This window comes from Gopherus flavomarginatus, chromosome 8 (assembly GCF_025201925.1).
Source record: "Gopherus flavomarginatus isolate rGopFla2 chromosome 8, rGopFla2.mat.asm, whole genome shotgun sequence".
NCBI classification, from domain to species: domain Eukaryota; kingdom Metazoa; phylum Chordata; order Testudines; family Testudinidae; genus Gopherus; species Gopherus flavomarginatus.
Genome location: NC_066624.1, coordinates 103,903,200 through 103,916,925, shown reverse-complemented (window position 1 = coordinate 103,916,925; position 13,726 = coordinate 103,903,200). Strand labels below are relative to the sequence as shown.

Genomic DNA, 13,726 nt, shown 5'->3' with positions numbered 1-13,726 from the left:
ACCTGGTGCCACTTCCAGGTTTTTGCGATGCTCGTGCTCCAGGATACCCCAGGTCCCGGATATTTTCTGGTGCAGTCCAAGCCGATAGACTTACTCGCTATTTTGATGCAGTAGTTTGGGAGCTTGGGGCCAAAGAGCGTCAGGAATCGGCGGGATCCCTCGGGATCTCCCTAGATCCAGCTTTTCCCTCTCTCCCTGGGTTTGCAGGCAGAACCCTGGCGCTACACTGGCCGCGCGCGCTGCTCTTGAGAACGTTCCCCGGATGCCGCGCGCTCCCTTCCTTGCAGGGGGAGGGGAGGGAGGCTGTGGCTCTCTCCAGGAGGAGGATGTACGGGAGGGGACGCTTTGGACAGGGAGAGAAATGAAGGAGCCAAGCAGGAAGCCAGAAAGAGTTCGGCTGAAAAGGAGAGGAGAGTTGTAGAGGCTCCAGCGAGAGCAAGAGTTTGCATTCCCTCCTCCTCGTGCTCTCTGAGCTCCTGGTTTGCATTGCAAGCTCCCTGCTCTCCTTGTGCCTCAGTCCTGCCTGCCTTCCCTCTCAGCACCCCAAGAAGGAACAGCTCCTTTGCAGTTTGCAGCACTGCATTAAAAAGGAAGCAGTTCGGGTCACCCGGGGCAGCTGAAAGCAACAAAGCAGCAGCTTCCAGCATAAACTGAGCCCTGTGCAAAAACAATAATTCAGTCTTGGCTCCCTTTCCCTCCTTTTTCTTTCTTTCTTCTTTTTGCAAGTGCATAGTAAAAAAGCCTCCACAACGTCTCGGCTTCGGCCCAGAGGGATCCGAACCAGGCAAAGCAGAATGTACCAAGGACACATGCAGGTAAGAGGTTGTTAGTAGGCTCCCCTATGGGAAACACACGTAGCTGGCTCTGCAGAAAGGTGATTCTATTAAGTTTCTGTGGGATGTGTGTAAGCGGGGAGGGGGATTCTGCTTTCGCACCATGCAACAGGTGAATTGGTGCAATATGATCGTGGCATTCGGAGTTGAGGGGAAAACTCGACTGGGGTTAGCTAAAAAAAAGGGATGTGAAAATCTGCCAACTTTATAACTAGGTGAAGTTTGATGTTTATTTCATTTATTTCTCTCAAACATTTATGTTAATGTCTGATCATTCAAATAGGTTCAAGTGATCATTCAGGGCAAACGTTCGTGGTGTGTTTTCAACTGACCCGCGTCTCTTGCCACCCTCTTGTTGCATCCCTCCATGTATGTCATGTGAAGGGCAAACAATAAGGGGCGAGGCAGAGTAAATGCTTTGCAAACTCTGCATATATTTCATCCCACACTAAAGCCACGCATTGCTTTCCTCTTATTGCACAGACGCGTTGTGTTCAGAAGTGGTCGGTTTCTGTCCCCGCCGCCACATATTATGGGACTGGGATTGATCTCGCTAAGTACCAGGATGACTCTGTAGGGTGGAATTTCAAACACATGTCTAAGCAACTTCAACATTTTAGGACGAAATCTTAGCTTTTGGTGCTATCGATGTACATCACTGAAGATGCCTCTCCTTGCTGCTAACGCACTAGTGCTTTGGACGTGATTACTGTAACCTTGCCTCTTACTATCCTTCACGTGGCTCTTTAAAAAGCCAGCTGTATGCTAGAGAACAGGAGGAAATAGAAATGCAGCATGGAAGTTGACACTGACCTCACAGAGCTGTTTCTTTGCATTGGGACCCAATCCGGCTTCTTGTTAATTGAGTTAAACCATCAAACACATGTATTAATTACAGTGGCACCAGTCTGGCATGTAGCATGTGTGAGTGTCAAGGATGTTTACACAGCAACTGCAGTACTAGTAAGTCCTGCTTTGTGGGGTTCTGAATGCAGTGTTTCAAGACGTGGAACAGTTACTTTAAACTTAAAACAATGTCAAACTTTGTATTAACATACAAGTTAAATAACTACCCAGATTCAGCACCCTCTGTTTCCAAAATTGAATGTAGACCAGTTGCTACTTTCCACTTAATTGTATTACTTAATCTCTGCAAATTATAACTGTTGTGTCATACTACTATTCGTGATTAAAGAATAAATAGGTTTTAACAGGAAAAGTAATTGGTGGAAATAAGCATACTGCTACTTATTTAGGTTAGAAGTAGGTTAAAGTGTGTATTGTTTTACAGTAACAAAAATAGTTGCATAAATAATATGACTGACTTTGGAGAGTGGGCAAAATATATTTGTATCATTATACAAAGTAGAGTTATTTTGTCGTGAAGACTAAATTGTAAACTTTGGATAAATATATTACAGATGTTAAAAGGGAAATGTGATGGTGTATTGATATCCTTGGCAGTTTCAGTATATTACATGAGTCATAAAACAGGACAGTTTAACAAATACCATTTTAAAAATTCATTTAGCACTAGAGTTATAATAGAAAAATCAGATCAAAACATGCAAACATTTTCTATTAAAATACACAACTTTTAAAAGCATTTTGCTGATAGTTAGACTAATGTCACTAATGAAAAATGAACTAAACTCTAACCAACCTCACTTACAAAGCTTACTGAATTAAAAACTCTGTTACATTTGACAAATATACTGAATAAACAAACAACTTGTCCCATTAAGCTCTTTAATGCAGTTTTGTTCTGCTGCTGTCCCAACAGGAACATTAAGATCCTTAAGGGCACCAGTAAAAAGACTAAAAAAAGCTTTTATAAAGCATCTTCCTGTTTGGTAACTGCTTAATTATTGAGTTTTTAAGTGAGTCAGACAAAGAAAAATACAGAACGAATTAATCTATAATGGGCTGATGTCCTATAAAGTTTATTTAAACCACCTTGGAAGGCAAACTACCAGTTTTATGCAACTACAGTATCCACCCAGGTGCCAACAAAAAATGCAGAAGCATCTTAGGCACTTCAAGTCCTTTTGTTTCTACTTTGTTCTTCTACAAAGTGAAGTCAGTGAAATATGATAACAGTTCTGCTAACTTTGGGGAAAGCTACGATAATTGTAAATACTTACATCTCTCTGTCACTAAGTCATCATCTACAAATTATATGGTATATAAAATTGCTTAAAAGTAGGCACCTAAATAAAACCAGTCAAGTTTTAAGAGTTCCGGAGCACTCATAGCACCCATTGGTTTAAAGGGAAGCATATACCTAAGGGTTTTGTTGAACTGGGGCCTAAATATGGATTTAAGTAGCTAATTTTAGGCACTTGTATTTGAAAATATTGGCCATACTATATAACACCTGATCCTGTGCTCCTTACTCAGACAAAACTCCCACTGAAGTCACTGATGGTAGAAGAATGCAGGAGTATGTCCATACTTATACATAAACTTCAGTATGCTAATACTCATTTTCCTTTTCCGCTAGTTCTTGCTCTTCTACATAAAACTAGAATTTAAGGAAAAATTTCCCAAGTCCAATTACGTTAATATGAGTGTTTACAAATGCAATGTTTTATTAAGCAGTTGTTGCGATTCAATTATTTTCTTGGAAGACTTTTGCAAGATGAAACCATTTAGACATACAACTATATAATGAATGGCATTTGTTCATTAGATAGATTGAGAATATACTCATTTTGCATATTCACTCTGAGCCCCAAACTGTAGTCTCCCTTTGAATGCAATAAACACTCCAAGACTAGCTTAAATAGGCCGTGATTCCGGAAAGCACTTAAGCACATGCTGAACTTTAAGCGTGTGCTCATGCCCCACTGAAGTCAAGCACATATGTAAGTGATTTGCTAAATCAGAGCCATAACATATTAGTGTCTACTTTCTGAATTATTACTTTGTACTACATACGGTATTTGAAATGTTACAAGGAATTCCAGAAAATGACCCAGTTTTTTAGAAGTTCTTTTTTTCTTGTAGGTCTTAGGTTTAGATTCCTCTCTCATTCTTTTTAGAAATGATGCCTCAAATAACAAGCTGTGCATGTGTTCTTTCTTAGTGCTCACATGCACAACTTTGTTTGTGGGCAGAATAAGCAAGATCTAGGCACACATCAGCCTTGGTATATGCAAGTGCAGGTCCAGTGTAGCCAGTGCTTACATCAGGCCTGGATTTTCCCACTACTGTTTTTTTCTTAATTTCATACCACTTCATTTATTTTTTCAACAAAGAAATATTAGGGAAATCCTAAACAAATTAGAAAGGGAAATGTGGTTTTGAAAGAATGGCATATTATAGGTGTAATCCACTTTCCACCATTACATCACATTTTTAGGGCAGATTTCTATGTTACTTGTGCACCCCAAATCAAAGTGTGAGACGAAAGCAGAGTTGAACCTTTCAAGGCAGTCAGAAAGACACACAGGGACAATACTCAGAGAAGTGCATGACCTAGCTCCTTCAAAGCTATTTCACTATAATTTAAATAAGCAAACACATCTTAGTATTATTTAAGCAACTTTTAAGGCTGTCATAAACAGATAGCTAAGGGTTAATGTCTCTTACACCTGGAAAAAAGTACCTGAAACACCTGACCAGAGGACCAATCAGGAAACCAGATTTTTTCAGATCTGGGTGAAGGGAACTGTGTGTGGGAGTCCTTTGTTCTGGGGTCTTCTGCCTGACTCTCTTTCGGCTATGAGGGGATTTCTATTTCCTGCTTTCTAATCTTCTGTTTCCAAGTTGTGAGTACAGAGATCATAAAAACAATAGGGGTTATTTTTTTTCTTTTGTATTTACATGTTTATAGTTGCTGGAGTGCTTTGAATTGTATTCTTTTTGAATAAGGCTGTTTATTCAATATTCTTTTAAGCAAATGACCCTGTATTTGTCACCTTAATACAGAGAGACCATTTTTATGTACTATTTCTTTTTATATAAAGCTTTCTTTTTAAGACCTGTTGGAGTTTTCTTTAGTGGGGGACTCCAGGGAATTGAGTCTGTGCTCACCAGGGAATTGGTGGGAGGAAGAAGTCAGGGGGAAATCTGTGTGTGTTAGATTTACTAGCCTGACTTTTCATTCCGTCTGGGTGAAGAGGGAAGTGCTTGTGTTTCCAGGACTGGAAATAGAGAGGGTGGACTCCCTCTGTTTACATTCATGGAGTTTGCTTCTGTGTATCTCTCCAGGAACACGTGGAGGGGGGAAGGGAAAAGGTTTATTTCCCTTTATTGTGAGACTCAAGGGATTTGGGTCTTGGGGTCCCCAGGGAAGGTTTTGGGGGGACCAGAGTGCCCCAAAACACTCTAATTTTTTGAGTGGTGGCAGCTTTACCAGGTCCAAGCTGGTAACTAAGCTTGGAGGTTTTCATGCTAACCCCCATATTTTGGACGCTAAGGTCCAAATCTGGGACAAGGTTTATGATAAAGGCCCATATTATTTACCAGATCAAACGACTCCTTTTCAACAGTGTGCTGTCCACAATGTAGAATGTATTGACATATTTTCTAAGATAGATATTAGCTACCCTTCTGAGGCCTGATCCTTTGGTGGGGACTTCTGCAGGAGGAAGAGAATTCAGGATAGACCCATGGACCATTAACTTAGGTCCCAATCCTGCAGACATTTAGACAAGTGCATACATTTACTCACATGAGTAGAGTTAAAACCGTGCATAGGTGGTTTCAGGGTCCAGGCCTTTGTCACCTTCTAAAATCTGCATCATTTTAACAGCAGCACTTACAATCTGTTGCAAAGCTTTTACATTTTATCGGATGCTGTGTGTGCCACTGCCCTTGGAGCAGACCTCTCTCTGAGCTTCATGGGAGTTCCAGGCATGGAGTGAGGGTAAATTGTAATTGTGGGGTAGGACTTTTAACAGTGTGCTGTATTGGCTTAACTCAGCTCGCATTGAAATCAGTGGTAGAAGTCTCACATTAGTAGGAGTGGGGTTAGGCCAGTGTGAATGCTTTTGAAAATCCCACTCTTACGCCTTTACTCACTCATCTTTCCATAAAATAGATTTTTGAACATAAGGAGCTATTTTGCAGAATGTTGGCATGGTATTTCATGTGTGTAGCTAAGTGGCACTGCTGTGTTTGGAGGTGCCACATGTCAGGTAAAGCAGAGATCCTGACCGCTTGTGGTTATTAACCTTCCACTGGCAATTTCACAAGAACAGGGTATTAGCTCTGATGTTCTGGCCAAGTTCCAAATCAGATGATTACATTCAGTCCCCCTAGTTTTTCCCTGAACTGATAATTGCATAGGTTAGCCACTTCCTGTCCCTGTTACACAGTGTTGTTGTGCACTGCTGAAGAGTTGCTGTGTTTTACCCTAGAGGTGGCTGAATTTCAGTTATGGATTAAATGATCCATATGCATCATTTGCATTTCAGTTGAAGGATCCTGTTCTGCAAATACATACACATAGGACTTCTGTGGGTCTACTGATGTGAACAGAGTTATCTATGTGTAAAAGTGCTTTCAGGATCAGGCTCTAAATGAGTGAAGTGCTTTGGGGCCTTCTGACTGGAAAATGCTAAATATTTGTCAGACACACTAAAGAACTTGAAGGAACTAGTGAGAGATATTGTACCAATTCACATCACAATTTGCTGCATATATTAAAACAAGTTAGGACAAATATTTCTGCATATGTGCCCTGATTTTCCAACATTTAAGAAGGGATTTTCAAAAGCTCTCAGCATTGGCCTGACTTCTCCTACTGAAATCAATGGTAAAATTCTTGTTGACTTCAGTGGGATCAGAGTTATGTCAATGCTGAGTGATTTTGCAAATACCATCTTTGTTGTTTTGTTACTCCTTTTAAAATACTACAGCCTCACTAGCTGCATGGTTAGTGATTTGAAAAGCATAAGAAAACAACCCATTCCTGAGTTACGACTGCAATGGAATGTACCAAAACAGGATATTTTACATATATATACTGTCCGTCTTACAAACAAGCTGCATTAAACAAATACAGTTAAACTCAATGCTAAATTGAACCTTTGCTCAGAAAGCTGAAGACCAAGAGAAATGTATAGCTTTAGTTATGAAGCCCTGAAAATCTGAGTTTGTAACTGGAGTGTTGAGTAACCGTTAATGAAAGTGATGGATGGTAACTCCCAGCCAGACTGAAACTCCATTATGATAAGCTGGTAATTAACATTATTACAGCTCATCTTTGAAAAGTACGCAGAATGGCTGGGTGGTATATACGATGGTGTGTTTTCCTATTATTCATAAACAGTTTTTCAAATTTTGAATAGTAGATCATGAGCTGGTTATAAACTGCACACGTTAAAAATGAGCTCATTTCTATTGAAAGAGACTCATTACTCTCTCATTCCATTCAAGGGAAGTAGGTGGTAGGATGTCATTGGCTAAGAATAGTGCTTAAACGTGTGTAAATTGTGGGTATCTGCAATACAGACTCCGCAAAGTGCTCATCAAAACAGCTAAGTAACTTTATGGAAACCTTGCAAAGAATCCTGCAAAGGCTCAGAGAATCCCATGATTTTACTACAGTGTTCCAGCACATTTTTGCTGATGGTAGTTGAAGTACTGTGCATTAAGAGGAGTTCCATGCAAGCAAGGGATAATCCGGCCTTTTAGGGATTACTGACATTCAAAAACAAAGACAGACAAACAAACAAACAAAACCATCCCCCAACCTACATTTTTAATTTATTTGATGTCAAGAAAGAGTTTTTTGTGAAAGGGGTAGTGTTTACTTTAAAAAAATCATCACACTTCTGCCTAAATCTTTTTTACCTACCGTTATAACAACAAGTGAGGCAGTGTAATCTAGTGGCTAGGTAGTCAGGAGACCTGGGTTATACTTCCAGTTATGCCACTGACCTTGGGCAAGTCAGTTCCCCTCTTTATGCTTGTGTTTCACCTCCCACACATAGGACTTGTCTGCACTGAAAAAGCCACTCCCCTGAGCGACGTAAGTTACATTGACTTAAAGTGGTATCCAACCATGCTGTGTCGGTGGGAGATGCTCTCCTGTTGGCATAGCACAGGAGTAGACAACCTATGGCACGCGTGCCAAAGGCAGCACTCACACTGTCCGGGTCCTGGCCACCGGTCCGGGAAGCTCTGCATTTTAATTTAATTGTAAATGAAGCTTCTTAAACATTTTAAAAACCTTATTTACTTTACATACAACAATAGTTTAGTTATATATTATAGACTTATAGAAAGAGACCTTCTAAAAATGTTAAAATGTATTACTGGCACACGAAACCTTAAATTAAAGTGGTTGCCGACTCCTGGCATAGCATGTCCTCACCAGACGTGCTGCAGCTGCGCTGATGCTGATGCAGCATGGTAGTGTAGATTAGCTTGTAAACTCTTCAGGTCAGGGAATGTCTCCTGCTACATGTTTGGAGTGTCTAGCCTAATGGGGCTCCATTCCTAGTTGAGGTCTCTTTGCACAACGCTAAGACAAGCAATCATAATAGTAACAAAGAAATAACTGAGATTTTCTTTCTTTCTTTCTCTTTCAGCACTTTGTGTATAGTCTGTTTTCTCTGTTGCTTATTTTGCGCACTTGATAACACCTGTATCTAGTCAGTTTCATTACAGTCGGTTTCACTACAGTCAATTTTCCCTATTGTCGCTAGTGTCTTTTCACATAGTAACTGGAGAGAAAACATTTCAAAATAACTGCCCCCCCCCCCTAAAATGTGCAAGACGACTCTGGTGCTGCTGTGGTATCTGAAACTGCTCTTAACTTACTTTGTGAAACTGACTAAATTTGAGGGTGGCACTGTTTCTTTTATACAATTCAGTGTTAAAATAAGATGAAGTGTTTTAGTGGTCACATGTTCAGAACAGACCTCAACCCAACCACAAAAGCTATAGGTATAATGATCCACAACAAAAGGCTCGGTCCTGCAAAGATGTAAGTAGTAATTTCAATGAGACAGTTCATGTGTGTAAAGTTACTCACATGCTTAGACTTTTGCAGAAGCAAGCCTTGCACTTTTAACAGGCAAAACTCTAATACACAAGTGCAGTTTGCATTTGCATTCACAGATCTTATTGTCAGGCACTCAGCTACTTGAGTTCCATGCAAAAATGCTACTTGTGCTAACACGTCTGAGGTTTTGCATCCCCAAAAAACTTATACACAGAATGTCATATCCACAATTTTAGAGGCACTTTAGAAGATTCAGCCCTACAAGACATTGACTAAACTAGGAATATATTGTTTCCAAATAAACTAAGATTGCTGAAAGTCCATGTTATATGCTTATATGTAAAACAGATATGACTGAATTTAATCCAATACATTTTTGTAACAGTAAATGAAATATGATAGAATTTTTATTTTCTAATATGAATTTCATCAGGTTATCTAGCTTATCTACCCAGTTGAGGAGTCTCTACCAGTTGATTATATGACAGGACACAAGTCTGCCTGGTCCATTTTGGAAGCAGTTAATATAACAAAACATACTAGAGTAGATGCCTTCCATATCAGGTGAGATAAAATGTACGTAAAGAGGTTGCTTTCTGTAGTCACAAATTTTCATCATTGTCCTGTAACATTACAAACCAAAATGCCCAAGGGTCATAAAGACCATACTCAGCAAAGCCTTCTACATTGATACAAGTCCTAGTGAGAACTGTGATATTTTGCTGCTGTTCTTCTCAAGGACTTGAAATTCTGGTTCACTGTTACACCAGTTTACTTGCATCGAAACAAATTAAGTGAGATTCCAAAAAATATTAATCAATTGAAATGTGCTGCACTGGCTGGAAGACTCGTCTTTGTCACGATCCTCATCTGGAGAGTAATGTTTCTCTCTTTATACTACATATGAATTTCCTTAAATGAACAACAGAGGCATGATTAGTGGAGCATGTTAACTTTATAACAGTGATTTCCAATTCTTTCTTGTGTTGAACTGATGGACTTAAGTCCCAGTCTTATTCCCCTAAACCCTTCTTGTCCCTGTGAGCCACAACCTGGCACAGATGCCACTGCCTGTTTTCTCTCCTCTTGTCGTTCTATTTTCTCCTCCTCGTCCAATTTATTCTATGATTTTTCTCTACTCTCCCCCCCCCGTTTAATTTTTTCTGCCCCCTAACGGGGTTGCCAGCTTAACACTCTCATGGCTATGTGCCAAAGGTGGCCCTGCCATGTGGTGCCACCAATGTTCCATAATGGAGCTCAGGGCCACTGTGGAAAGACGCAAAGCCTGGACCAGTGAGCTTCCTGCTACCTGAATCTACAACCCCATAAACAGGAGCTAAATCTGCATTAGAGGCCAGAGTGGGAGAATAGAGAGAAAGTGTCTTTCAAGGAAGCACCTGCCACTTTACTCATGGCCATTGGATCATGTTTATAGTGTGGATTCAGAGCCATGCAGCTCTTCTCTCATAATCCCTCAGGGCTAGTTTTTCCCCAGGCTGGGAAGCCTTCCACTCCAGTCACTGCAATTTACCATGTAAAATCTAGGGCCTTTGTACAAACTCATGTTTACATTATCCCCTTTGCAAACAGATCCATGGTCTTCTGAAAACTTGCCATTTCATCCAGACCCAATATGGATTAGGACTATAAATACAGCCATATGTAGAATTCTAATGGCATTGCATCATATTATTCAATTACTATACAAAATACCAGCCATGAGTTTCTAATCCATACCAATATCATAATAAAGACAGATTATGCGAGTAAAAAATCTGTGTAATTAATTCAGACGTATAGACAACTGTTCCAGTTCTCCCATGGTCTTTAAAGACATTTAATCTGGTAGGCTAATGAAAAGAAATAGTTGCTCAGGGCATTCAATTTCAGCAGCTCTGTTAAAATAGTTAGGCATGTTGCTCTTGTAGTGGAGTGAAATACCTGTCATCATGTTGTCATTGTTTTGATCTAAGTAACAGATGTTGTATAAAGTACAATTACTCAGAACTAAGGAAACACTAACAGTCCAAATTCTGACTGGTACTTGGAAATGGGTATAGTGGACTCCCAAATAGGTGCACATAAAAGCAACATTAATATTTTGCCTGTATCTTGGCCAAGACCAACATCCTCCCATAATCAATTCCTGCTAAGAGCAGGTACAGTCTGTTCAAGATATGTGCATATAAGCCATAGCCAATTTAAGGGTGCAAATACATCAGTGGATGGATTATGTCCCCTGATCCGTAGGTTATGTCCTGTAATGAAAATCTCCTGTCCTGTGGAAAAGCTTCCCTGCAACATTCTAGTGAGGCCAGAAAAGGGATGATAATCTTTTGCCTTGCTCGCACAGGGCCTGATCCAAAGCCCACTGAAATCAGTGGGAGCCCGTCCATTAACTTCACCTGACTTTGGAGCAGGCAACTGCATGCTAAAAATATACAGCACCTTTGTGCAGCACCAGCAGAATTTGGCCCATATAATCTATTTTGTTTTTCTTCATATTGATAATTCTGGTTTCCTTGAGTTAGCTTAAAAAAGCTGCAGAGGGAAACATTACTATTTGCCTTGTTAATTATGTGATCCTCTAATCAAACCAGTGAAGAGCATGGTGATTAGGTCTGAATAACAACGGGCCCAAATTTGCTCTCATTTACACGAACGGAATTCCCACTGGTATCAGTGGGAGTTGCACTGATATATGTAAGGACAGCATTGGCACCCTGGTCCTTTTTGCTTTAACCGTGCTTTCTTCTTGTCACCAGCCTGGTTCTAAGTTACCGACGGTCCTGTGTGGCAACAGCAAAGCTTTTGTGAATTGCTTTTTCTAATCCAACAGAGTTTTCAACTAGTACTTGTATCGAGGAAAGAGGTTAGTGAACACACATTCAGTGTGCATTATAAGTGGATTGAGAGAGAATTTTTCCCTCCTAAAACCTACCCTCAAATGCTCAGATCAATGTGTCAAGAAGATATAAATAACATACTCTCTTTGCAGATTAGAGCTAAAAATATTGAGTTTACACAGCTCAATTTTACTAACATAAACATGGTAATAAGCATGGGATAAAAACAGACTGCAGCATTGCAAAGGGCATTAAATAAAATTGATAGCATCAAATTTTGCACAGTGGACCTATTTATCACTGCCTTTTAAACTCAAGGGTGATACCAGTTAAAAACCAAGAAACCCTGAAAGAAAGTTTTTTATAGGATTTTAAACAGAAGAACTGAAAAGTACTGGGTTTGTAGAGTGCCCACAATAATGGGGCCCCAATCCCAACTGGGACCTTTGGGCTTTATGGCATAGAAACGATTAATAAAATATCAACAGTAAGGTTGCTCTACATGTGTACCAGAGTGATGAATTATTTCTGTTGCAATTCACTGAAGTTTGGCTGTGAAGGTAACTTTTCCGCTTATAGGTTTCCATTGTAGAAGAAATGCTCTACCAGTTACCCGAGACCTGATTCTGACTGCATTTAAGTGAACTGAAGAACTCTTACTAACTTGAGTGGAAGTAGCAGCAGACCCTGACTCCTGCTGAGACAATGATTGGGTGAAACTTACCTCATATTAAATATAAATAGTAAGGACCTCGGTGAATTTAATCATGTATTTAATGGCTCATGTATATTTTACTCGCTAATATGTGATATAAAAGCAAGTACACAATCAATATAAATGTAGGCCCAGTTTAGTTTGGTCCATCAGACCTTAGAATAACCCTTTTTCGTTAAGGCGTGCAAAACAACATTTTTGGCTTTTTTAATATCCTATTATTTCCCTTCTTAGAATGTCCATACTTTGGGTATGATGTTCCAAGGATGAAGTAACAAAGAGAGGTTACGATGATCCAGCCAAATATAACCAGGGTAAACAGAGAAAATTTCCAAAGACCCAATAGTCACTGTCAAATATTAAGATTGATAGTTTTGTTATTGCTTATAAGTTATATAATTTAGGGTGTAATGCAGAATCTCATATTTGCTCATAAAACATTCTTAGTTTTTACGTACTGAATCAGAGGAGAGGGGTGTTGATAGAAGTAGGGTGTCATCCTGGGTATGAAAGAGAGTACTCAGACTTATGTTTTTACTTTTGTTTTTGTAGAGCCTTGTCTGTGTACAGCCTTGTCTGTATATACTCAGCTAGATCAATGGCCGGTCACCTTCAACAGATCACTGGGGTGTGGCACTTTGTACCTATGCTGACATAAACCTGTTTCTTGGATCTGAACTCTAGAGTTAGCTGTGGTTTTGTCTGCAATAACAAGCAATGGTTCTCTGGTTTGCTAGGTTTGTAAGGTAACCTCTAGGCCTGGTTAGTGGCTCTGAAAAACATCCTTATACTGTTCAATAAGGCCAAAATCCTGGTTCGGTCCTCAAGAGCCAGATGAGAAGAATCTTCCCACCCAGGCCATGAAGCAGAGGTGAAGCCCCTTCACAACTATTGTCCTCACTACAGGGCTAGAGTAGCTTCTATAAAGCTTGCACACCCTCTGCAAAGAGGGCAATAATTGATGGATCTATGCGGCAGCTGATCCACTGGCCCTACTTCAAAACCTCCTTGTGTGTCCTCCTAGAAGCTGATCTCTGCAATGCTGACTCCCCTCTGGAGAATCCCCCCATTCTCTCCTCTCTCCCACTTAACTGAACTGAGCTACTTTTAGTGGGACCTATGTTAGTGGGAAAGGGAGAAGAATTTCCCTTGAGGGCTAACCCCAATGGTTCTTACTTGAGAAGTTAAGTCAATGAGAGCTTTCCCCCATAAGGAAGTCAACATCAACCAAATGGGGCATATGGGTAATTTGGGGTTTTAAATCACCCATTGACAATTGCTAATAACATTTTTTTCTGGTCAAGAATCTGCGGTTCCAATATGTTATTGCACTGATGCTTTTAACAGATCATAATTACTTACCAAATGTTGC

At 40.0% G+C, this 13,726-nt stretch overlaps 1 protein-coding gene across 4 annotated transcripts in view; it reads left to right on the top strand.

Annotated features, from left to right (window-relative positions):
- Window positions 1–749: 749 nt before the first annotated feature.
- The window catches only part of PEX5L (peroxisomal biogenesis factor 5 like), a 175,292-nt gene continuing 162,315 nt past the window's right edge, over window positions 750–13,726 (top strand). For all 4 annotated transcript variants that reach the window (XR_007776027.1, XM_050965943.1, XM_050965944.1 and 1 more), the window contains exon 1: window positions 750–815. Coding sequence is in view for 3 of the 4 variants with exons in the window: in XM_050965943.1 (XP_050821900.1) it covers window positions 795–815 (21 nt within the window). In the remaining variant the exon portion in view is untranslated. The remainder of the gene's footprint in view (window positions 816–13,726) is intronic.